Genomic DNA, 27,734 nt, shown 5'->3' with positions numbered 1-27,734 from the left:
ATAGCCCATGTTAAAAAATGATGAAAAACGAGGTTAATATTTTTTTCAAAATTTCAAAAAACGATGGGCTATAACCCATGTTTTTTTGTTTTTTTAATTTTTTTCAAAACCTCAAAAATGATGAAAAATGGTGTGCTATAGTATGCCGTACGGTATGGGCTATAGCCCATGTTCAAAAATGATGAAAAACGAGGTTAATTTTTTTTTCAAAATTTAAAAAAACGATGGGCTATAACCCAAGTTTTTTTTTTTTTTTTTTTTTTCAAAACCTCAAAAATGATGAAAAACGGCGTGCTATAGTATGCCGTACGGTATGGGCCTATAGCCCATGTTCAAAAATGATGAAAAACGAGGTTAATTTTTTTTTTCAAAATTTCAGAAAACGATGGGCTATAACCCATGTTTTTTTTTTTTATTCATTTTTTTCAAAACCTCAAAAATGATGAAAAACGGCGTGCTATAGTATGCCGTACGGTATGGGCCTATAGCCCATGTTCAAAAATGATGAAAAACGAGGTTAATTTTTTTTTCAAAATTTCAAAAAACGATGGGCTATAACCCATGTTTTTTTTTTTTTTCATTGTTTTCAAAACCTCAAAAATGATGAAAAACGGCGTGCTATAGTATGCCGTACGGTATGGGCTATAGCCCATGTTCAAAAATGATGAAAAACGAGGTAATTTTTTTTCTTCAAAATTTCAAAAAACGATGGGCTATAACCCATGTTTTTTTGTTTTTTTCATTTTTTTCAAAACCTCAAAAATGATGAAAAACGGCGTGCTATAGTATGCCGTACGGTATGGGCCTATAGCCCATGTTCAAAAATGATGAAAAACGAGGTAAATTTTTTTTTTCAAAATTTCAAAAAACGATGGGCTATAACCCATGTTTGTTTTTTTTTCCATTTTTTTCAAAACCTCAAAAATGATGAAAAACGGCGTGCTATAGTATGCCGTACGGTATGGGCCTATAGCCCATGTTCAAAAATGATGAAAAACGAGGTTAATTTTTTTTTCAAAATTTCAAAAAACGATGGGCTATAACCCATGTTTTTTTGTTTTTTTAATTTTTTTCAAAACCTCAAAAATGATGAAAAATGGTGTGCTATAGTATGCCGTACGGTATGGGCTATAGCCCATGTTCAAAAATGATGAAAAACGAGGTTAATTTTTTTTTCAAAATTTCAAAAAACGATGGGCTATAACCCAAGTTTTTTTTTTTTTTCATTTTTTTCAAAACCTCAAAAATGATGAAAAACGGCGTGCTATAGTATGCCGTACGGTATGGGCCTATAGCCCATGTTCAAAAATGATGAAAAACGAGGTTAATTTCTTTTTTCAAAATTTCAGAAAACGATGGGCTATAACCCATGTTTTTTTTTTTTATTCATTTTTTTCAAAACCTCAAAAATGATGAAAAACGGCGTGCTATAGTATGCCGTACGGTATGGGCCTATAGCCCATGTTCAAAAATGATGAAAAACGAGGTTAATTTTTTTTTTCAAAATTTCAAAAAACGATGGGCTATAACCCATGTTTGTTTTTTTTTTCCATTTTTTTCAAAACCTCAAAAATGATGAAAAACGGCGTGCTATAGTATGCCGTACGGTATGGGCTATAGCCCATGTTAAAAAATGATGAAAAACGAGGTTAATATTTTTTTCAAAATTTCAAAAAACGATGGGCTATAACCCATGTTTTTTTGTTTTTTTAATTTTTTTCAAAACCTCAAAAATGATGAAAAATGGTGTGCTATAGTATGCCGTACGGTATGGGCTATAGCCCATGTTCAAAAATGATGAAAAACGAGGTTAATTTTTTTTTCAAAATTTCAAAAAACGATGGGCTATAACCCAAGTTTTTTTTTTTTTTTTTTAAAAACCTCAAAAATGATGAAAAACGGCGTGCTATAGTATGCCGTACGGTATGGGCCTATAGCCCATGTTCAAAAATGATGAAAAACGAGGTTAATTTTTTTTTTCAAAATTTCAGAAAACGATGGGCTATAACCCATGTTTTTTTTTTTTATTCATTTTTTTCAAAACCTCAAAAATGATGAAAAACGGCGTGCTATAGTATGCCGTACGGTATGGGCCTATAGCCCATGTTCAAAAATGATGAAAAACGAGGTTAATTTTTTTTTCAAAATTTCAAAAAACGATGGGCTATAACCCATGTTTTTTTTTTTTTTCATTGTTTTCAAAACCTCAAAAATGATGAAAAACGGCGTGCTATAGTATGCCGTACGGTATGGGCTATAGCCCATGTTAAAAAATGATGAAAAACGAGGTAATTTTTTTTCTTCAAAATTTCAAAAAACGATGGGCTATAACCCATGTTTTTTTGTTTTTTTAATTTTTTTCAAAACCTCAAAAATGATGAAAAATGGTGTGCTATAGTATGCCGTACGGTATGGGCTATAGCCCATGTTCAAAAATGATGAAAAACGAGGTTATTTTTTTTTTCCAAAATTTAAAAAAACGATGGGCTATAACCCATGTTTTTTTTTTTTTCATTTTTTTCAAAACCTCAAAAATGATGAAAAACGGCGTGCTATAGTATGCCGTACGGTATGGGCCTATAGCCCATGTTCAAAAATGATGAAAAACGAGGTAAATTTTTTTTTTTCAAAATTTCAAAAAACGATGGGCTATAACCCATGTTTGTTTTTTTTTTCATTTTTTTCAAAACCTCAAAAATGATGAAAAACGGCGTGCTATAGTATGCCGTACGGTATGGGCCTATAGCCCATGTTCAAAAATGATGAAAAACGAGGTTAATTTTTTTTTCAAAATTTCAAAAAACGATGGGCTATAACCCATGTTTTTTTTTTTTTTTTTTTTTTTTTCAAAACCTCAAAAATGATGAAAAACGGCGTGCTATAGTATGCCGTACGGTATGGGCTATAGCCCATGTTCAAAAATGATGAAAAACGAGGTTATTTCTTTTTTTCAAAATTTCAAAAAACGATGGGCTATAACCCATGTTTTTTTTTTTTTTTTTTTTTTCAAAACCTCAAAAATGATGAAAAACGGCGTGCTATAGTATGCCGTATGGTATGGGCTATAGCCCATGTTCAAAAATGATGAAAAACGAGGTTATTTTTTTTTTCAAAATTTCAAAAAACGATGGGCTATAACCCATGTTTTTTTTTTTTCTTCATTTTTTTCAAAACCTCAAAAATGATGAAAAACGGCGTGCTATAGTATGCCGTACGGTATGGGCTATAGCCCATGTTAAAAAATGATGAAAAACGAGGTTAATATTTTTTTCAAAATTTCAAAAAACGATGGGCTATAACCCATGTTTTTTTGTTTTTTTAATTTTTTTCAAAACCTCAAAAATGATGAAAAATGGTGTGCTATAGTATGCCGTACGGTATGGGCTATAGCCCATGTTCAAAAATGATGAAAAACGAGGTAAATTTTTTTTTCAAAATTTAAAAAAACGATGGGCTATAACCCAAGTTTTTTTTTTTTTTCATTTTTTTCAAAACCTCAAAAATGATGAAAAACGGCGTGCTATAGTATGCCGTACGGTATGGGCCTATAGCCCATGTTCAAAAATGATGAAAAACGAGGTTAATTTTTTTTTTCAAAATTTCAGAAAACGATGGGCTATAACCCATGTTTTTTTTTTTTATTCATTTTTTTCAAAACCTCAAAAATGATGAAAAACGGCGTGCTATAGTATGCCGTACGGTATGGGCCTATAGCCCATGTTCAAAAATGATGAAAAACGAGGTTAATTATTTTTTCAAAATTTCAAAAAACGATGGGCTATAACCCATGTTTGTTTTTTTTTTTCATTTTTTTCAAAACCTCAAAAATGATGAAAAACGGCGTGCTATAGTATGCAGTACGGTATGGGCTATAGCCCATGTTCAAAAATGATGAAAAACGAGGATAATTTTTTTTTTCAAAATTTCAAAAAACGATGGGCTATAACCCATGTTTTTTTTTTTTTTTTTTTTTCAAAACCTCAAAAATGATGAAAAACGGCGTGCTATAGTATGCCGTACGGTATGGGCTATAGCCCATGTTCAAAAATGATGAAAAACGAGGTTATTTCTTTTTTTCAAAATTTCAAAAAACGATGGGCTATAACCCATGTTTTTTTTATTTATTTTTTTTTCAAAACCTCAAAAATGATGAAAAACGGCGTGCTATAGTATGCCGTATGGTATGGGCTATAGCCCATGTTCAAAAATGATGAAAAACGAGGTTATTATTTTTTTCAAAATTTCAAAAAACGATGGGCTATAACCCATGTTTTTTTTTTTTCTTCATTTTTTTCAAAACCTCAAAAATGATGAAAAACGGCGTGCTATAGTATGCCGTACGGTATGGGCTATAGCCCATGTTAAAAAATGATGAAAAACGAGGTTAATATTTTTTTCAAAATTTCAAAAAACGATGGGCTATAACCCATGTTTTTTTGTTTTTTAAATTTTTTTCAAAACCTCAAAAATGATGAAAAATGGTGTGCTATAGTATGCCGTACGGTATGGGCTATAGCCCATGTTCAAAAATGATGAAAAACGAGGTTAATTTTTTTTTCAAAATTTCAAAAAACGATGGGCTATAACCCATGTTTGTTTTTTTTTGTTTTTTTTCAAAACCTCAAAAATGATGAAAAACGGCGTGCTATAGTATGCCGTATGGTATGGGCTATAGCCCATGTTCAAAAATGATGAAAAACGAGGTTATTATTTTTTTCAAAATTTCAAAAAACGATGGGCTATAACCCATGTTTTTTTTTTTTCTTCATTTTTTTCAAAACCTCAAAAATGATGAAAAACGGCGTGCTATAGTATGCCGTACGGTATGGGCTATAGCCCATGTTAAAAAATGATGAAAAACGAGGTTAATATTTTTTTCAAAATTTCAAAAAACGATGGGCTATAACCCATGTTTTTTTGTTTTTTTCATTTTTTTCAAAACCTCAAAAATGATGAAAAACGGCGTGCTATAGTATGCCGTACGGTATGGGCCTATAGCCCATGTTCAAAAATGATGAAAAACGAGGTTAATTTTTTTTCTTCAAAATTTCAGAAAACGATGGGCTATAACCCATGTTTTTTTTTTTTATTCATTTTTTTCAAAACCTCAAAAATGATGAAAAACGGCGTGCTATAGTATGCCGTACGGTATGGGCCTATAGCCCATGTTCAAAAATGATGAAAAACGAGGTTAATTTTTTTTTTCAAAATTTCAAAAAACGATGGGCTATAACCCATGTTTGTTTTTTTTTTCCATTTTTTTCAAAACCTCAAAAATGATGAAAAACGGCGTGCTATAGTATGCCGTACGGTATGGGCTATAGCCCATGTTCAAAAATGATGAAAAACGAGGATAATTTTTTTTTCAAAATTTCAAAAAACGATGGGCTATAACCCATGTTTTTTTTTTCTTTTTTTTTTTTCAAAACCTCAAAAATGATGTAAAACGGCGTGCTATAGTATGCCGTACGGTATGGGCTATAGCCCATATTCAAAAATGATGAAAAACGAGGTTAATTTTTTTTTCAAATTTTCAAAAAACGATGGGCTATAACCCATGTTTTTTTTTTTTTTCATTGTTTTCAAAACCTCAAAAATGATGAAAAACGGCGTGCTATAGTATGCCGTACGGTATGGGCTATAGCCCATGTTCAAAAATGATGAAAAACGAGGTAATTTTTTTTCTTCAAAATTTCAAAAAACGATGGGCTATAACCCATGTTTTTTTGTTTTTTAAATTTTTTTCAAAACCTCAAAAATGATGAAAAATGGTGTGCTATAGTATGCCGTACGGTATGGGCTATAGCCCATGTTCAAAAATGATGAAAAACGAGGTTAATTTTTTTTTCCAAAATTTCAAAAAACGATGGGCTATAACCCATGTTTTTTTTTTTTTTTCATTTTTTTCAAAACCTCAAAAATGATGAAAAACGGCGTGCTATAGTATGCCGTACGGTATGGGCTATAGCCCATGTTCAAAAATGATGAAAAACGAGGTAATTTTTTTTCTTCAAAATTTCAAAAAACGATGGGCTATAACCCATGTTTTTTTGTTTTTTTAATTTTTTTCAAAACCTCAAAAATGATGAAAAATGGTGTGCTATAGTATGCCGTACGGTATGGGCTATAGCCCATGTTCAAAAATGATGAAAAACGAGGTTATTTCTTTTTTTTCAAAATAAAAAAAAACGATGGGCTATAACCCATGTTTTTTTCTTTTTTCATTTTTTTCAAAACCTCAAAAATAATGAAAAACGGCGTGCTATAGTATGCCGTACGGTATGGGCCTATAGCCCATGTTCAAAAATGATGAAAAACGAGGTAAATTTTTTTTTTCAAAATTTCAAAAAACGATGGGCTATAACCCATGTTTGTTTTTTTTTTCATTTTTTTCAAAACCTCAAAAATGATGAAAAACGGCGTGCTATAGTATGCCGTACGGTATGGGCCTATAGCCCATGTTCAAAAATGATGAAAAACGAGGTTAATTTCTTTTTTCAAAATTTCAAAAAACGATGGGCTATAACCCATGTTTTGTTTTTGTTTTTTTTTTCAAAACCGCAAAAATGATGAAAAACGGCGTGCTATAGTATGCCGTACGGTATGGGCTATAGCCCATGTTCAAAAATGATGAAAAACGAGGTTATTTCTTTTTTTCAAAATTTCAAAAAACGATGGGCTATAACCCATGTTTTTTTTGTTTTTTTTTTTGTTTTTTTTATCTCAAAAATGATGAAAAACGGCGTGCTATAGTATGCCGTACGGTATGGGCTATAGCCCATGTTCAAAAATGATGAAAAACGAGGTAATTTTTCTTTTTTTTAAATTCAAAAAACGATGGGCTATAACCCATGTTTTTTTTTTTTCATTTTTTTCAAAACCTCAAAAATGATGAAAAATGGTGTGCTATAGTATGCCGTACGGTATGGGCTATAGCCCATGTTCAAAAATGATGAAAAACGAGGTTAAATTTGTTTTTCAAAATTTCAAAAAACGATGGGCTATAACCCATGTTTTTTTTTTTTTTTTTTTTTTTTTTAAACCTCAAAAATGATGAAAAACGGCGTGCTATAGTATGCCGTACGGTATGGGCTATAGCCCATGTTCAAAAATGATGAAAAACGAGGTTAATTTTTTTTTTCAAAATTTCAAAAAACGATGGGCTATAACCCATGTTTTTTTTTTTTTTTTTTTTTTTTTAAACCTGCCGTACGGTATGGGCTATAGCCCATGTTCAAAAATGATGAAAAACGAGGTTAATTTTTTTTTCAAAATTTCAAAAAACGATGGGCTATAACCCATGTTTGTTTTTTTTTGTTTTTTTTCAAAACCTCAAAAATGATGAAAAACGGCGTGCTATAGTATGCCGTATGGTATGGGCTATAGCCCATGTTCAAAAATGATGAAAAACGAGGTTATTATTTTTTTCAAAATTTCAAAAAACGATGGGCTATAACCCATGTTTTTTTTTTTTCTTCATTTTTTTCAAAACCTCAAAAATGATGAAAAACGGCGTGCTATAGTATGCCGTACGGTATGGGCTATAGCCCATGTTAAAAAATGATGAAAAACGAGGTTAATATTTTTTTCAAAATTTCAAAAAACGATGGGCTATAACCCATGTTTTTTTGTTTTTTTCATTTTTTTCAAAACCTCAAAAATGATGAAAAACGGCGTGCTATAGTATGCCGTACGGTATGGGCCTATAGCCCATGTTCAAAAATGATGAAAAACGAGGTTAATTTTTTTTCTTCAAAATTTCAGAAAACGATGGGCTATAACCCATGTTTTTTTTTTTTATTCATTTTTTTCAAAACCTCAAAAATGATGAAAAACGGCGTGCTATAGTATGCCGTACGGTATGGGCCTATAGCCCATGTTCAAAAATGATGAAAAACGAGGTTAATTTTTTTTTTCAAAATTTCAAAAAACGATGCCCATGTTTGTTTTTTTTTTCCATTTTTTTCAAAACCTCAAAAATGATGAAAAACGGCGTGCTATAGTATGCCGTACGGTATGGGCTATAGCCCATGTTCAAAAATGATGAAAAACGAGGATAATTTTTTTTTCAAAATTTCAAAAAACGATGGGCTATAACCCATGTTTTTTTTTTCTTTTTTTTTTTTCAAAACCTCAAAAATGATGTAAAACGGCGTGCTATAGTATGCCGTACGGTATGGGCTATAGCCCATATTCAAAAATGATGAAAAACGAGGTTAATTTTTTTTTCAAATTTTCAAAAAACGATGGGCTATAACCCATGTTTTTTTTTTTTTTCATTGTTTTCAAAACCTCAAAAATGATGAAAAACGGCGTGCTATAGTATGCCGTACGGTATGGGCTATAGCCCATGTTCAAAAATGATGAAAAACGAGGTAATTTTTTTTCTTCAAAATTTCAAAAAACGATGGGCTATAACCCATGTTTTTTTGTTTTTTAAATTTTTTTCAAAACCTCAAAAATGATGAAAAATGGTGTGCTATAGTATGCCGTACGGTATGGGCTATAGCCCATGTTCAAAAATGATGAAAAACGAGGTTAATTTTTTTTTCCAAAATTTCAAAAAACGATGGGCTATAACCCATGTTTTTTTTTTTTTTTCATTTTTTTCAAAACCTCAAAAATGATGAAAAACGGCGTGCTATAGTATGCCGTACGGTATGGGCTATAGCCCATGTTCAAAAATGATGAAAAACGAGGTAATTTTTTTTCTTCAAAATTTCAAAAAACGATGGGCTATAACCCATGTTTTTTTGTTTTTTTAATTTTTTTCAAAACCTCAAAAATGATGAAAAATGGTGTGCTATAGTATGCCGTACGGTATGGGCTATAGCCCATGTTCAAAAATGATGAAAAACGAGGTTATTTCTTTTTTTTCAAAATAAAAAAAAACGATGGGCTATAACCCATGTTTTTTTCTTTTTTCATTTTTTTCAAAACCTCAAAAATAATGAAAAACGGCGTGCTATAGTATGCCGTACGGTATGGGCCTATAGCCCATGTTCAAAAATGATGAAAAACGAGGTAAATTTTTTTTTTCAAAATTTCAAAAAACGATGGGCTATAACCCATGTTTGTTTTTTTTTTCATTTTTTTCAAAACCTCAAAAATGATGAAAAACGGCGTGCTATAGTATGCCGTACGGTATGGGCCTATAGCCCATGTTCAAAAATGATGAAAAACGAGGTTAATTTCTTTTTTCAAAATTTCAAAAAACGATGGGCTATAACCCATGTTTTGTTTTTGTTTTTTTTTTCAAAACCGCAAAAATGATGAAAAACGGCGTGCTATAGTATGCCGTACGGTATGGGCTATAGCCCATGTTCAAAAATGATGAAAAACGAGGTTATTTCTTTTTTTCAAAATTTCAAAAAACGATGGGCTATAACCCATGTTTTTTTTGTTTTTTTTTTTGTTTTTTTTATCTCAAAAATGATGAAAAACGGCGTGCTATAGTATGCCGTACGGTATGGGCTATAGCCCATGTTCAAAAATGATGAAAAACGAGGTAATTTTTCTTTTTTTTAAATTCAAAAAACGATGGGCTATAACCCATGTTTTTTTTTTTTCATTTTTTTCAAAACCTCAAAAATGATGAAAAATGGTGTGCTATAGTATGCCGTACGGTATGGGCTATAGCCCATGTTCAAAAATGATGAAAAACGAGGTTAAATTTGTTTTTCAAAATTTCAAAAAACGATGGGCTATAACCCATGTTTTTTTTTTTTTTTTTTTTTTTTTTAAACCTCAAAAATGATGAAAAACGGCGTGCTATAGTATGCCGTACGGTATGGGCTATAGCCCATGTTCAAAAATGATGAAAAACGAGGTTAATTTTTTTTTTCAAAATTTCAAAAAACGATGGGCTATAACCCATGTTTTTTTTTTTTTTTTTTTTTTTTTAAACCTGCCGTACGGTATGGGCTATAGCCCATGGTCAAAAATGATGAAAAACGAGGATAATAAAAAAATAAAAAAATTCAAAAAACGATGGGCTAAAACACGTCTATTTTTAGACGTGTTTTAGCCGTCTATTTTTAGACGTTTTTTATCCCATTTTTAGACGCACGTCTAATAGCCGGCTATTGCTCAGTGGGATGGTAAAAAACGATGAAAAACGAGTATTAAAAAAAAATCTAAAAATCTAAAAACGATGGGCGGCGTGCTACAGTATGCCGTACGATATGGGCTATAGCCCATGGTAAAAAATGATGAAAAACGAGGATTTAAAAAAGAAATCAAAAAACGATAACCTATCTTTTCTTTTTCCCCCATTTTTTTCAAATCCTCAAAAATGATGAAAAACTGCATGCTATAGTATGCCGTACGGTATGGGCTATAGCCCATGGTCAAAAATGATGAAAACGAGGATAAAATAGACGTGTTTTAGACGTCTATTTTTAGACGTTTTTTAGACGCCCTATTTTTTGAAAAAAATTATCCCATTTTTAGATGCACGTCTAATTGCTCAGTGGGATGGTCAAAAATGATAAAAAAAACGTCTAAAAATAGACGTCTAAAACACGTCTAAAAATAGACGTGTTTTAGATGTGTATTTTTAGACGTCTATTTTTAGACATTTTTTATCCCATTTTTAGATGCACGGCTATTGCTCAGTGGGATGGTCAAAAATGATGAAAACGAGGATTAAAAAAAAATCAAAAATTCAAAAAACAATGTTTTTCATTTTTTTTTCCATTTTTTTCAAAACCTCAAAAATGATGAAAAACGGCGTGCTATAGTATGCCGTACGGTATGGGCTATAGCCCATGTTCAAAAATGATGAAAAACTAGGTAATTTTTTTTTTTCAAAATTTCAAAAAACGATGGGCTATAACCCATGTTTTTTTTTTTTTTTTTTTTTTTTTTTAAACCTCAAAAATGATGAAAAACGGCGTGCTATAGTATGCCGTACGGTATGGGCTATAGCCCATGGTCAAAAATGATGAAAAACGAGGATAATAAAAAAATTCAAAAATTCAAAAAACGATGGGCTAAAACACGTCTATTTTTAGACGTGTTTTAGCCGTCTATTTTTAGACGTTTTTTTATCCCATTTTTAGACGCACGTCTAATAGCCGGCTATTGCTCAGTGGGATGGTCAAAAACGATGAAAAACGAGGATTAAAAAAAAATCTAAAAATCTAAAAACGATGGGCGGCGTGCTACAGTATGCCGTACGATATGGGCTATAGCCCATGGTCAAAAATGATGAAAAACGAGGATTTAAAAAAGAAATCAAAAAACGATAACCTATCTTTTCTTTTTCCCCCATTTTTTTCAAATCCTCAAAAATGATGAAAAACTGCATGCTATAGTATGCCGTACGGTATGGGCTATAGCCCATGGTCAAAAATGATGAAAAACGAGGATAAAATAGACGTGTTTTAGACGTCTATTTTTAGACGTTTTTTAGACGCCTATTTTTTGAAAAAAATTATCCCATTTTTAGATGCACGTCTAATTGCTCAGTGGGATGGTCAAAAATGATTAAAAAACGTCTAAAAATAGACGTCTAAAACACGTCTAAAAATAGACGTGTTTTAGATGTCTATTTTTAGACGTCTATTTTTAGACATTTTTTATCCCATTTTTAGATGCACGGCTATTGCTCAGTGGGATGGTCAAAAATGATGAAAAACGAGGATTAAAAAAAAATCAAAAATTCAAAAAACAATGTTTTTCATTTTTTTTCCATTTTTTTTAAATCCTCAAAAATGATGAAAAACGGCGTGCTATAGTATGCCGTACGGTATGGGCCATAGCCCATGGTCAAAATGATGAAAAACGAGGTTAAAAAAAGAAATCAAAAATTCAAAAAACGATGGGCTATAACCCATTTTTTTCATTTTTTTCATTTTTTTCAAATCCTCAAAAATGATGAAAAACGTCGTTCTCTCTACCGCAACATACTTAAAAGTATAGCAGAGGATGAGAAACATTAGCATGTTTTGTTAACAACAGAGAAGCCTACATACTTACACCTAGCAACCCCATTCTAGCCTACTTAGGTTCATCTTACGGTGGACATGTTTGCCTGAAAAGGAATATTTGAAATGTTTCATAGTTTTAGAAATATAGTGCTTTCAAATTTACAATGGGGCACAATGGCAGACATTGGCACCTCAAAAATCACTTTCACCTAGAAACTCCATTCACACTTTTTATTATTCAGCTTACTGTGGAGACACATGCTGGAACTTTTTAGTATTGAGTTTGTGCTTCAAATGTACTGTAATTCGACAAACTGTTAATAAATAAATCAATCAATCAATGACCTTCATAAGATTAATAAATGACCTTGACCAGTATAAATTACCTTGACAAGTATAAATGACCTTGACCAGTATAAATCACCTTGACCAGTATAAATGACCTTGACCAGTATGCGGTCCGTGACCATGGACTATAGCCTTTCTCTTTTCCGCGATTTTCACCTTTTTTTTCAAATCCTCCGAAATCGTAAAAAACAACATACTATTGTATGCCCTCCGAGACCATGGACTAATGACCTTGACAAGTATAAATGACCTTCACCAGTATAAATGACCTTCACCAGTATAAATGACCTTGATCAGTATAAATGACCTTGACCAGTATAAATTACCTTGACCAGTATGCAGTCCGACACCATGGACTATAGCCCTTCGCTATTCCTTGATTTTCACCTTTTTTTAAATCCTCAACAATTATGAAGAATTGTGCACTATAGCGTGCCACTCAATGACCTCTGAGACCATGGACCAATGAACCATGTAAATACAACACATTGAGCAGGGCACTGCAGGGAGTTGAACCCCGTTCCGGTAAACCAGAAGTACGACACCAGTGCCTTAGTTTTTGTGTTGTCCTTTACAGGTCCTTTCGTTGAAATGTAAATTTTATATTTCAACAGTAAAGTAATATATAAAGAAGAGAAACACAAAATCACAAAAATAACATTTTCGAATTACCTTTGCTTTGATTTTTTAAACTTTCTCTTGCCAACCTCCCACATTTCATTCGATGATTAACAAAAAACTGTGTTGGATCTGTAAGGATCCATTTGGTTACACGTGCGTGCGTGCGTGCGTGTGTACACACTTCGATAACCAGTGTTGGACCTGTAAGGGTCAATTTGGTCACATGTGTTACACTCTCAGAATGACAGACCTGTAAGGGTCCATTTGGTTACATGTGTTACACTCCCAGAGTTACAGACATGTAATGGATGGTCCATTTGGTTACATGTGTTACACTCTAAGAATGACAGACCTGTAAGGGTCCATTTGGTTACATGTGTTACACTCTCAGAGTTACATTTGTGCGCCTGTGCGAGTGTGCGTGTGTAGGTGCATGTGTGCGTGCGTGTGTGCACGCTTCAATGACCACTGTTGGACCCCATGGGGATCAGGGACCTCAGGGAGCCACCCATAATTCACAACGATCACAGCGAACTCTGTTGCATCACAACTGGTGGCCAACAGTCGTAACCAACACAGCCGCCGAGCCACAGGAGAATACCATCGCACAGTGGTATCAGACCAACCACAATCAGCCAGCCCTCAAACCAAACCCTTCGACCTCGAATAACTCAAAACTGCAATGGGAAAGTTGAAACCCAGGGATTGATGACATACTGGCAGAAAAATGATACAGCACCTGGGACCTAACGCAAACACCTGGCTCGTGGGGATACTGAATACATGCATGGCACAGAAAACCATCCCTTCTGTCTGGAGAAAGGCCAAAGTGGTTGCAATCCCCAAACCTGGCAAAGACCCATCATCCCCAAAGAGCTACCGACCCATTTCCCTCCTCTGCATCTGTACAAGAGAGGCTTCTACTCCAACGCCTCGTTGCCACTCATAGACACCAAGCTGACTAAAGACCAAGCTGGTTTCCGTCCCGGGCCGCTCCTGTGCTGGACAGAGCTCAACCTCATCCAACACATTGAGGATGGGTTTGAGGGGAAACAAATAACCGGAGCAGCATTCAGAGATCTCTCTGCTGCCTATGACACTGTCCAACACTGCACAATGGTCAGGAAAAGCCTCCTCAACAACAGCATAGTTGAGTTTGTGTGTGTCTTTCTTTTTCTGTCTTTTTTTCTTAGGACGGAGATCAAGGTAGACGCCGTTGGAAGGCTCAACACAAGCCGATGCCCCTAGAGATCCATCCCAAAGCTTCCCTCAGGGAGCCCAGCAAGCCAGCTAGACAGCAAGCCCGCCCAGTCAGTCAACGCAGCCAGCCAGCTCCGCCAGTCAGCCAGTGTAGAGAAGTCAGGCTGCCAAGCCAGTGCACATCAGCCCTTGCAGTCAGCCATTGCAGCCATACCAGCCTTGCTCAGTCAGCTCAACCAGTCCTCTCTCGAGGCCTGGCTCTCTGTCTGCCTGGCCCGGTCTGCCCGCCCTGCCTTGCAGCAACAGAACCAGCCGGGCTGGCGAGCCAGCCAGCTCAGAATACGAGCTGACCCTGAAGTCTTTGGGGAGGGGGTCGTGTGGCGGTCAGCCTGCGGTACACGTGGAGGCGTGATCCCCCCGTGGGAACTGTGAGGAAGGGAGGAGGTGAGGAGAGATGGAGGAGATGGAGCAGTGGAGATGCTGCTGATCCTGTGGTGGTGATGGGGATGGTGGCGGGATACGAAAAGCATAGAGGATGCTGGGTTGTCTGGGGCGGGTATAAGTAGGCTCAGGTAGATTGGCCTGGAGGGCGGAGGATGGCGTGAAGGTATGGTCAAGGTGTGTTCCTCCGCCTCCTGAACATCTGTTGTTCCAACTCCATTTAATACTATCAACATCTATCTATTCTATAGACCCTCTACAACAGTGGTTCCCAAACCTTTTCTTGTCAAGGACCCCCAAATGTACACTTTATTAGCCTGTGGAACCTAACCCTAACCCGGCTATAATCCATGGTCAAAACGAGGATTTGAAAAAAGACAAAATCACTTCCAGACCATGGGCTATAGTCCATGGTGTCGGAGTGATGAAAAACGGCATGCTACAGTACCCAGTGTTGGGCAGTAGCTAGCTACAAGTAGCGAAGCTACATAGCTTAACTACATTTATCAGTAGCTTGATGGTAGCTTCACTCCTTTTGAACCAAGTAGCGTTTTTTGTAGTGTAGCTATTTTTAGACCCAAGTAGTGACGTAGCTTTCAACAAAAGCTATACGTTACAAATTGACTGTTAAATAAAGTTTTGTGGGGGGAAAAAATCCCTGGAAAAAAATCCATGATTGGTTGGTTTAGATAAGATGAGTCTGACACAGTTATGTTGTTAAGCAAGAGGATCCCACGCAGCAGCTGTCCTTTTATCTCTAGCACAACACAATGAATTACTCACCTAATGCTGCCTGCAGGTTCCATGTTTAATTCCAGCGTGTGTAACCTACATTATTGTCTAAGTGAAAGTTTTCATATTGAAAAATGTGATCGCTAACGTGGTTTAGCGACTATAGTACTTTGACAGCTCATTCATCGTAGCTTGTTTACAAGTCAAACGGACTTCTTGTGCAGAAACTGCCCCATCAAAATAAGAGCCACTTGTATTGATTAGTCAACACTAGTTTTATTTCTAAGTCTACCTACAGGACATATGTCCTGTAGGTAGACTTAGAAATAAAACTAGTAATATTAATATTATAATATTAACATCTCATTTAAGTGCCTGTCAGCATTATCTCAATCTGAGTATCCCATCCTCAAATATTCGGTAAAACAGTGCCTATCGAGGCAACAGTCTGTCTTGAGAGACTAGCATTCTCTAGTCTAAATTATGTCTCAGCTGGTGTGCAAATGGCTAGGCTGTGGCAATAATAATAATAAAAAAAATAAAATAATAATAACTAAAATCGTTCATTTTTTGGAACCATGAACTTTAGTTCAAAATGTTGAATTATGAACTGAATTAGTTCCTTTAAAAAAATTAACTGTGAACTGAACTATAGTTAATAAAAAAAAGAACTTTCCCAACACTGAACACATGAATCAGCCGGCTCCTGACACCGCAAGGTACATTAATACAAGTAAATGTGAAAAAGTTGACACCAAAAGCCAGACAGAGGGCTTGTTTCCTGTTTGTTTTTTAATAAACAATCAAACTCAGCATTTTTGCCTGCCTATTAGGCTATTTGTTCGGTGGAAACTTGATCATTAAGTTGATAAAAAATATTTTAAAAAAAAGTAGTGTCCATGTAGCTAGCTACTTTTGCCATGTAGCTTATAGTGTAGCTTGCTACAATCATCTGGGGATAGCTTCGTTGTAGTTTAGCTATATTTAATAGAGAGTAACTGGTAGTGTAGCTTACTACATTTTCCAAGTAGCTTGCCCATCACTGACAGTACCCTAACCCTAACCCTTGATCGTAGGAGATAGTAATGTAGGACTCTACAGATCGAGTGCTATCCAGTCATAAAGTTTGAACACTTGAAGAAACTACTACAGAAAACTGTAAACACCGCCAATGTGGCGCACTGCATCTTATCTGTAGGAATGAACAATCGACAGCAGGTGACAACAGAAACAGGACGGAAGACAATGAGGGCGGACACAAGTGTGGCATACATGGGTCACATATAATTCGCCCAGCTGGTACCCACTTAAGGCCCAATCAGATCCCAGTTCAAACCCATATAGGCAAACACAGGTGGCGCACACATGGTTCTGAAATAAAATGGCCCATTTGGATACCACCTAAGACCGAGTTAGAAACCCACGTAAGCCCATATGGGCTAACACGGGTGGGCCCTTTGTGAAAACTGGGTGCACGGCCCACTTGGAACCCATGCCCATAGCCCATGTCAAAACCCAATTGGGCCCAGATGGACATGTTAGCTGGGATATCTAAACACTATATCTATATCTAAACACTATATCTAAACACTATATCTAAACACTACATCTATATCTAAACACTACATCTATATCTAAACACTATCTAAACACTATCTATATCTAAACACTATATCTATATCTAAACACTATATATATATATATATATATATATATATCTAAACACTATATCTATATGTAAACACTATATGTAAACACTATATCTATCTAAACGCTATCAATATACAGTCAGTGGGGAGTGTTGGCTGGAAGGAGGAGTAGGACTAAGGCCCTATACGTCCTCTCTGGGTGGGGGGGGGGGGGGGGGGGGGAGTGTTGGCTGATGAATATGAATATCAACTTCCAAATACATCCTAATACTTTGACCTGCTGTCAAAATATGACCCCCCCCAGTCAAAAAACACTTTGTTTGAAATAGACACTCGTGCTTTCCAAGGTGTGAATATTATCAACATCTTAAAACCAAAATGTTGAATTGTGGGTTTGAGCTCACATGCCCTTTTGGGAAACTACCTGTCAGTGGGGAGTGTTGGCTGGGAGGAGGAGTAGGACTAAAAGGCACTATACGTCCTCTCTGGGGGGGTACTACCTGTGAGTGGGGAGGCTGATGAATGAATATCAACATCCTAATACATCCTACTGGGGGGTCAAATTATGACAGGCAATTCCTGCTGTCAAAATATGACCCCCCCCCCCCCCCCAGTTAAAAAACACTTTGTTTGAAATAGACACTCATGCTTTCCAAGGTGTGATTGGTGTTGTGTTGGATTTTTAGACACAGTTAAAACGTATGGTCTAATTTCTACTTTATTCCTGGTGTATGCCTCCATCTGGTGGCGAGTATGAAACAACGAATATCATTATGTGGATGTAAATCACATGCACCTTTTATAAAGGTTAAACCAAGAGATGATGGTGGTAGCTATATTGTGATGTTTATTATACTTATAATTTTGTGTGAATAGGTATTTTATGATTTGTATACTTGTGTCCTTATGTCCTTACAGTATGTCCTTATGGTATTATGTATTTTGTATTATGTATTTTATGATTTGTATATATTTTTTGTTTTTGTTTTTATGTCCTGTTATTGTACCGTTAACCCATTTGGGACTATGGTTGATCTTATGAATGTCTTCTAGATCTTGATCTAAGTTTTCTGAGAACCTTAAGTGCTTAATAACTGTTACAGAAGGGGGTTCCCACCCATAATGGGTTAAGTGTGTTATGTGCTATATGTGTTCATGTATTGTCCATGTCCTTTTCTGTTAAATAAAAATATTGAAACACTGTTAACAGGTCATCCCGCCCCATTGCCAACTCGCCCTCGCAAAAAGTGAAGACGGCTCGCCCCAAGCCGTGGATAGCTCGCCCCCAAAGCGTGGATATCTCGCCCCACAGCGTGGTTATCTCGCCCCAAAGCACGGATATCTCGCCCCATTTTTATTTCATGTTTATTTTATTTTACCAACAGGTGGATTTTTTAAAATGACTCAAATCATTTCCATTACCTTTTTGCTGGACTTTGAAACTAACCCTATGGGACACTATTTTTGAGAATGAAAACGTACGTCTTTTTGTATGGCCTTCCTCAGCGTTGTGACAAGACAACAGGAAGTGTGGTATTTTATGTATGAGATTATACAATCAACAGGCATTGTACACAGGTGTCAACCGTTATCATCTTACACAGTATCAATAAGAAGTCTCTATTTATGGTATTTATTATATCTTCGAGCCTTGCACCTAGAAGGATTTTGTTTGAACCTGGAGTGCTGCGGGTAGCTGCTACGGCAGTACTTTTCTCTCATGGAATGTCATAGCCCTATGGAATGTATGCCCTATGCTAATAAAAATGAACTTACTACTTCCTAAGGATAATATGAGCATCAAAGCAATATTTTAAATACTTTTTATTAGCACGTGCCGCATAAAAAAGGGGTCATTGGCACACTGACGTGTAGTTTCAGCTTCTGGCCCCTAAGGGCGTCTTACTGGTTAGTATTTTCTAGCTTAGTGAAATGAACACCTGTTGGTTCATCACATCCACTAATTATCTTTTGAAAGCGCCAATAGTCATTCAGCTGAACATACTGTCACATCCAGGCCTGTCACACTTACATACATAGGCTACATAATAGCCTAATCACAATCATTTGAGATAATCACAATTATTTTGCATAATCGTCATAATTATCATAATCGTTTCCATGTTGAAAAAATGTTAATGTAGATTCAAGCATTTTTCAAAAATAGCGGAAATAGTATATCTACATGCACACACTGTATAAAACTTTGTAGTTATTTGTTATATCTAGATCTGCCCTATGTGGAATGTTTGTGTGCGGAGCCTAAAAGCCAAACAGAAGTGTACGTACATTTTATTTATAATGCCAAAAAAACTATTCAATTGTTAATCGCAAATTATCTGACACCATATTACAACACCTGTAGAGGACCGTATATAATAGTGTTTTATGCAATGGCAATTGCATGTACTTTTGTATTCATTGCACTGTTCAATTTGCTCTGTCGTGTGATGGTGATGTACCGTACGTGCTGAAAATCTACAAGCTCACAAAGCGTATTATGCATTGCAGATGTGCTTTTGTGAGCTTCTATATCTGCTGTTTTCGGCAGGCGACACTGTCATACAACAAAGTATAAACGTAAAAGTAAGTTCAATTTGATATAATTATTGGCTGACAAAAGTCTCACAACTCCCTTCATTTTTCCTCAACCTGTACATTTTAATTCATATTTTTTAATATTTTTTATTCTTTGTTATTTTTAATGTCATGATTGTGAATTGAGTATGATTAGGACCAGGACCTGAATGGAAACAAGACTGCAAGGACTTTTTTCGGTGATCCCTTTGGACGTGTGTTTTACCTTACTCTGTACTGTTTACATTTCTGCCAATAAAGTATTCAATCAATCCATGAATTTCACCACGTAAATCCTTTTCTAAATGTTCTATTCTATTGAAAGTGGATCTTTCCCGGCAAAATGATGTCATCTGGTTAGTTGCTGCAGATCTGTAGATCTGTGTCACTGCCCTCTCCCCCCTCCCTTCTCTGACAGCTACCAAAGTGATTGCTGTCTTTGATGCACGAGCACAGAACGCATTTGACACAATTAACCACTTTGAAGTTCAGGGATCAATTAAGAGCTCCTGGGAAGTATACAAGAATGAACGGAAGACCTGCAATGATGGTAGTGACCAGCAGGGAAATTACCCAGTAAGGTTTTAATGCAATAATGCATCAGAATACAGTATTAGAGGCAGGTCGAAGCGTTCATATCGAGTTTGACATGCAGGATGAATAAATAGCTGGCATGTACGTTTGTATCTTGTCTTGTACAGCCTAACGATGGCGAGGGTGGGTAAGAGAAGAGCTGCACCCTGCCAGATGATGGGTAATGTGGTTTGCTTTATCTGCCCACCATGCTCACTCTAATTAAACGGAGGAGATTACATTAGCGCTGGCTCCCATTCAATCTGCTACTCTACTGAGCGAGGCTTCGGATTGAAGGTGAGGTGGGATTAAAGAGCAGATCATCATTATTTTGCACATTCAGGATTTGAAATGGGTAGGGGCCAGGGCACCGTTTAAGTTTCCTAAAACTCATACAGTTCACAATCCATCTGTGTTTTTACCTGCTGTTAGAGAAGACTTGCCGGTTGACACCTGAAGTTTGTCAGATTACATTTGGGAGTAGCAGGGGAAATCCAGATCAGGGGGGCAGTGAGGCTGGATTTGTGTGAAGTCAGTAGGAAATCCTGACTTCCTGAAAGTTCATATAATGGCCTGTTGTGGCGCTGTCATTGGGCCCCAAAAACCCCATAGAAGTCCATGTATTTGGGCCCAACTTCACCTAGACTGTATTGCCTTAATAAACATTGTCATGAATACTTTCTGCTTCCAGTCATTAGTTTAAAGTCTCATTTCTCATGTCATAATATTCTTTTTGGAAAATTATGGTCCCATTTATTAAAGAAATGACCATAAAGTCGAGTATGTTCGGAGGGGCATGGCTACCGTTACAGTCTATGATCGGGATCCACCCCCCACTCGAGTCAAAATAAAAACGAAGAAGAAGGGGGGAAGTCCCGCCTCGTTGTCTGGCCAGCCAATGGCCAGCTGGGCCCAAACGGATCTAGAAAGTTGGCGATTTACTGACAGGCTTCATCTTACGTCCATATCAGACCCGGAGAACGCTTTGTCCATATTTTTTACAGTCTATGATCGAGATACGAGAAGTAGAGCCTGACCGATAATGGAGCCAGTTTACGGAATGCATTGGAGTCTATGGGCTCGTGCGAGTACATGAACCACGTGACCAGGCTGTTTTCTGCCTCCTCAATGTCGTAACTCTGGCTTATACTCTATGGCTCTGGCTCTGGTGAACCTAAACTTATTTTTAACCTTATTCTCAAGAACCGAGCGGTCGGCGGAAAAGATTGAGGGGCGAGATGGTTTAGGATCGAGCGACCGTACCTGATACCATGTAAACGACATGACATCATCTGGATCACTGTTATGATTCATGACCTCAGCTGCCTGACTCAGTGACAAAACACTTATCTGCATAAGCATATTGATAACACGATGATTGTCCACTACTACTGTATCGGAGGGACTGACTGTATGTGCAATATGATATGAGATGCATGCTTGTTCCTGCTCATTCTTTGTTTCCATAATTTGCTAGGGCTGTCATAGATCCACTGTTCTTACTGTATATAGCCTAATTTGCTGTGTGTGTAATAAACTTCAGAAGATATGTGTAATACTTCATTGTGTTGGCATATGTTCCCCGTGCCTGCGATTCGACTGATCCTAATCCACCACCCCAAGGTTTAGATGGGGATTTCTAGAGACCTTATACAGTAGATGGTCATCCAAATCACAACAGTGACTGGAACTTGTTCCTGATCGCGGATGACTCTGCACTTCTGGTCTCAGACAGGAACAAACTGCAGGTTGAAAAGGCCCTCAGCTCTGAAGTCTGAACTCAGTAGAATCTGCACCTGGCTCGACTGATAAACTATCCTTACACCAGGGAAAAACTGAATCCATTCTCTTTTGATCAAATAGTAATCTCAGCAAGGCTGACGGCTTACAGTAAAGTGGGTGACAATATTACATATAAAGATGAAATTACCTATACCTAGGTTCTATCCTGAAGGCAAATCTTTCTGGTGATAAAATGGCCACCAATGTAATAAAAAAAAGTCAACCAAAGAACAAGATTCCTGTAGTGTACAGGATCTCCTCACTGGTCAACAAAAACACCTTGAAGACCCTAACTAACATACAAGGTTTCTTCGACTATGCATGCACCTCTGCTCTTGGTACCACAGCACCGCTTAATTAAAACAAGCGGCTCCAGACTTCCCAAAACAAACTGGTCAGGCTATATGACTTGGCCTTACTCCCAGAACCTATCTCACCCCTGCCCACTAGGGTTGACAACAGAGTACAGCAAATTGCAATTGACCTTATGCACACCGCTGCCATCTTGCGAGCTGCTAACTGGTCAATATCCTGGTGTCAGTATCATGAACAGTATCCTGGTGTCTGTGAAGTACAGGTGTGTAGGATTGTGCATTCGTTCAGTCTCATCCCACTGAGCATTATTCAGGCTATTAGATGCCTAAAATACGTCTAAACGTCTAAATATGGATTATAAATGGTCTAAAAATGAAAGTTTCTTTTAGGCTTAGATTACTAATTAGACGTTGAAACAATGTCGTTTCAACATCTATACTATAGATGTTAAAAAAACTGCTAATCAACATCTAAGCTAAGTTTAGACCGCTAATAAACATTTTTAAACCAGTTAACCCATTTTTAGACGTCTAATAGCAGACTATTGCTCAGTGGGATGACATATTGCTTATCAATGATAACAATTAAGTTCTCTCTGGCCTGCGCTCTCACACACAGTGGTAAACATGCTCCAAACACCATGAAAAACAATCTGCTTGTACTGTACGATCCATTTATTCTTATTTTTACATAGGGGCATGGTGGCGGTAGCATTGTCACCTCACAGCTAGAAGGTCCCAGGTTCGATTCAAGCCTGGGCATGTTCTCTCCTCTGCGTCATCAGCGCCCATACCCTAGCTGGGGTTGGCAAAAGGGCCTTTCTGTGTGTAGTTTGCATGTTCTCCCTGTGTCCCCTAGAGTAGGTACCCACACAAAAAAACATCCAGTAGGCCTGTGCCGGCCTAATGTTCCAGGCACCTATAGGCTGGTAATCTAGCCTGACAAAGTGTCGCCAGTCCCGATCCAGACAAACTTTGCTGTGTGTCTTTCTTCCCCACATCTCTCTCCTCATTTCCTGTCGACTTACTGTGTAAAAAAAGGGGCTCAGTTCTGTACTCTCCCCAGGTTGGCAGAGGTAGAGTAGCGCCCAGGATTACAGTTTAGGCAATTGGCACGGGTGGAAAAAAAAGGGTTACAAAATTATGGGACAAAATATTTGATTTAAAAAATAAAAAATCTTACATAGGCAATGCATTTTATATTTGGCAATAATCTACAGCCGGAATGTAGATGGCACCTGGGAGCAGTATGGGTTGGCACCCCAACCTGTGTCATCCGTGAGGAGGAAGCCCAACAAACCCTTGGTGAGACCTTTGGGAGGGCCATTCAAGCCGCAAGCGGAGCCTGCAGTACCACCGGTGCTCAGGTGGAGACTGCAGAACCATTGTGGCTCAAGAATCTACCACTCCTGAATGAAGTGTCTGGTGCTGGGAGTCTGGTGCAACGCACAGGTCCTGGACCTGGTGAGAGCAGGAGTGGACCTGGTGAGACGTAGGAGGGGCCCGGACAGGAGTCAACCCACAGAGCCTAGTCCTTCCATGCGCCAGAATCGTACATCCCAGTCCTGGCAGAGTAGTTCCGGAGTAGTTCCAACGGATTGTGTGGCCCTGGTCTTGCCCTAATGGGACTGATCGAGGGTAGCTACTGGGACGTAAGTCGGGATTTGATCACCCCGATTGGGTCACAAAGAGACAGGCCAGATGTAGTGTGTCTAATCTTCATTCACAAACTGCACATGTAGCTTCATCTGGGGCAGTACTGCCAGGTTACAACCTTGCATGGAATGGCTCCAGTTGGATGCCACTCAGCATCACAGATGACATCCCCAAGGGACTGGATCGGTTTGTGGCATGAGCTACTGGGCTCAGAAGCATCATTTTCTTTTACACTACTTTTTTTTTAATCTTACAAATTACTGATTGTAATAAGTACAGTAATAATTCACTACCACATAGGGTCCATTTTGGGTACTGCAGCCTATTAACCTATAGCAGGGGTCCTCAACTGGCGGACCGCGGTCCACGACCGGACTGCGGACCACCTCTCTGCGGACCCTAGGCAAAAACAAAATAAAAAAAATTATGTTTTTTTTTGTTTTTTTTGCATCAGGTCAGGCCAGCAAAAAAAATCTCTCCTAAGCTCAGGCCAGGCCAGCCACAGTCAATTTTAATTCAATTCAGGCAGTGTTGCTGCAGCACAACTACATTGTGTGTCTTATGTTAATGGAGGGAAGAAGTTAATAATATAAATAACATCAGATGGTACATTTCTCATGTGAAATTGCTGCAAAGGCCCCCAAAATGTCCCCCAAGGGCCCCCAAAATTCACACGCGCAGTGTGATTTGGATTTGGAGTTCCACTCCGGGCCTGCACTCTGCACCCCATTATTGGTTGGTTGGAAGGGGATCTGATTTGTATAAGCTTGGCTTGACCATACTAAACAGGCATAGAGCCCCGCTCTCCGATGGACGCCGTGCATGGGACCGGACCTCGGTCTTATTCAAAAAAATATTTGTGGACCTTCATCATTTCTAGTTGAGGACCCCTGACCTATAGGCTAACCGCCATTTGTCTCCACCAGGCCAAAGGCATGGTGAAATATTCTCTCTAGCTAGTGAGAGGAGGGTGCTGGCTATATGTACCTTTGCACCGATCTACACCAGCATGCCTATTAGAGCATGGACAGTATTGACATGTCACAGAGATTTATTCAGTCTTTGCAGATACAATGATGGCAATGGTGAATGACGGATGATGGGTGATGATTTTGACTGGCAAGAGAAATAAATAAGTAACAGTCAATAATGAGGATAAGTCAGGCGTAATTAGACACAGTAAGAAACATAGGATTAACAAGTAGGATATTCAGAGGGCATTCTGGTAAATAGGAAAGGCAGACTTACATTAATGCATCAGTATACAGGCACATAGGAGTTGTGGTGCTGCAAGCAAAGTGAGGGACAAATGTTTGTATGCTGCCTAGTTAGGCCTATACATCCATCAGGTGTGCAGATTATTGGCCCTGCCCACACCACCAACCGGCAACCTGCTACTGCTCCGCCCCACTCTCAGCTAGAGTGGTGGGGTTTTCTATACATGGGGAGAGTTAGCTCTGGTCCATAGAAGGATTTGAATAACTATATCTAATCTATGATAGCATCAAAGCCATTTTTTTTTACAAGCGACCATCTCTGATTTATAGATGATTTGTTCAAGGTGGCTAAAAAAGATCCAGATGACAAGATTGAGACAAGATTAAGACTATTGGCCTATTGGCCTCCCTCAAAACAGATCACTTTTAAAACAGGCCTGATCCACCTTTCAGCAGGCCCAATTAAGGAAGAGGAAATGATCACTTCTCCCTAAGGTGGACCCCCCCCCCACTCTGTACATAGTATTTTATTGTTTCCTGTGATGATATTGAATTTTGTCGTTATTCTTCATGTCATGTCTATGAATTGATTGCATAGGGCCTAAATGGAAACGAGGATGTGTTTTTTTGGTGCCATCCCTTTTGGACTAAATGTTTGACTGTACTTTTTTTTACATCTCTGTCTAACAAACTATTCAATCAATCAAACAGTATTTGTATTATCGTGAGAACAATGCCTTCCTTAATGACTTTCCATGAATAGAAAACCCTGTCGATGATGTCACTGGTAGGCAGACTTCTGAACTGTCCAGCCACCTCCTATGGTTGAGTGGGGAACATACTGTAGAACCTTTTTTGGTTGAGTGCAGAGCCATAATGGGGAACATTTTTGAGTGGGGACATAGAACCTCTTTTTGGTTGAGCGGGGAACATAGAACCTTTTTGGGGGGCGGGGGGAGTGGGGGACATAGAACCTGGGGAACATAGAACCTGAGGAACAGGGATGACCCCTGCATTTAATGCGCTGCTGTCCTCAGAGGTACTATACAATATGATTATACTATAAGATGTTTGAGCCCAGGGACATTATTGTAAAGAGAAGCTGTCCCTTTCCCTTCTTTGGGTCTTGACTCTCAAGCCTTGAGGATGAAGACTGCATAATGCATGACTGTCCTAAAACTGAAGCAACAAGCAAAGATAAAAAGGAGCATAAAATAGTAAATTGTTTTATTCATTTTTTTTTACCATGCCACAGAACACTGGCGCGTACAGAGTTGTGCCTGAATTCACACTGAGAAAACACTTTCACACACTGTTACAAAGCTGTAATGAAGAGGGATTTTACTGCACACATGGCAAGAAGAACAACCCTGATTGGATACCAGCTCAAGCCTTGATCTGGTCCTGAGGTAGACAGACATAATCTAAACGACGCTAATCACATCCTTCAAGAACACATCAAATAAAAGGACATCTGCATTATCACAACATAGAAAGATCAAAGAAAACATATTTTCAACAAAAGTGCTCTGTTTCTTTTGGTCCACCGAGGAATTCCATTTATAGTGCATGTTCATGTAGAATAGATACATTGAAATGTGTTTTGATGGCACTGAGCGTTGTTGGCTATTTCAGAAGGCATTAGAAATGCCCATAGATGCCAAGGTTTGTCATACAAAGTAAAATCCTTAATTTAACTCCAAAGAGTGCACAAATGGAACCGCTCTTCTTGTACACTATTCAGAGTTAAATTAACACAGAGGATTTTACTATTCATCCTAATGTCTCAGTCCAATGTCACTTTGAAGGGAATATTTTTGAGAGAAGCGTCTATACTTTTACAACAAAATTGCTTGGAACTTGCATCAGAGTATCACTCACTATCACAGTATGTTGCCTCCAAGTTGCAATGTTCAGACAATGAATCTACATGGCAGTCTATCTTTAATTAACAATAAACAAACACCCAGAAACATCTACCAACAGCACGAACCCATGTACTCAAGCACATCAATGCTCTATTTATAAAAGAGGCACACGGGAGGGATCTCAATCAAATAAGAGACTTATAAAACACACATTAAGATGTTTCTCAAATCATACCAAATGTAAACACATTGCAAATTACTGTAATACAAAAATACAACATATTTAAAACTATAAGGCCTATGTTAGGCTCACATGAAGGATAAGATACCATGACAGTTTGTACATAACAGCTACACTACAACTGACAATGACCTGCTTATAGTCATTCCATGTCAGAATTTTCTTTAATGTTTGTAAAAATACAAATAAAATAGAAGAAAAAAAATAAACATTTTGTTTTCACATTTTCCTCAAGTCTATCTCATAGAAACTTCTGCTTCCGTGATAAGACATATATAGTTAATGATTTAAAAACATCTAGCCAGATTGGGGCTCTTTGAATTTTGACTCCTTAAATACACTTTGCTGCGTATGTGTTGAAATTTAAACATAATACAGTAGGCTTGAACAAGGAAAACGTGAGAGGTATGGTAGAGCTTGCTCTACTACAAAACAACCCAAGAGACACAGCCTGGGTGATGAAAATCAGCACATAATTATTTGGTAACAAAACTCAAGATATAAATAGCAAGACCTGTTATATTGCAATAGACTGCAATCTTGTGTGAGCGTACTACCTGAAAAAAAAAATAAAGAAAACAA

The 27,734-nt window shown here is 37.4% G+C and overlaps 1 protein-coding gene across 1 annotated transcript in view; it reads right to left on the bottom strand.

The window, feature by feature from the left end:
• The window catches only part of LOC310864494 (transmembrane protease serine 5-like), a gene marked incomplete at both ends in the record, with an annotated part of 54,336 nt that extends 39,704 nt beyond the window's left edge, over positions 1-14,632 (bottom strand). The window contains one exon of the mRNA XM_083773182.1: positions 14,396-14,632. Coding sequence (XP_083629308.1) covers positions 14,396-14,632 — 237 coding nt within the window. The remainder of the gene's footprint in view (positions 1-14,395) is intronic.
• Positions 14,633-27,734: the final 13,102 nt, after the last annotated feature.

This window comes from Protomyctophum parallelum (assembly GCF_964188405.1).
Source record: "Protomyctophum parallelum genome assembly, chromosome: 9".
In the NCBI taxonomy this organism is placed as follows: domain Eukaryota; kingdom Metazoa; phylum Chordata; class Actinopteri; order Myctophiformes; family Myctophidae; genus Protomyctophum; species Protomyctophum parallelum.
This window is presented reverse-complemented; position numbering and strand designations above follow the sequence as displayed.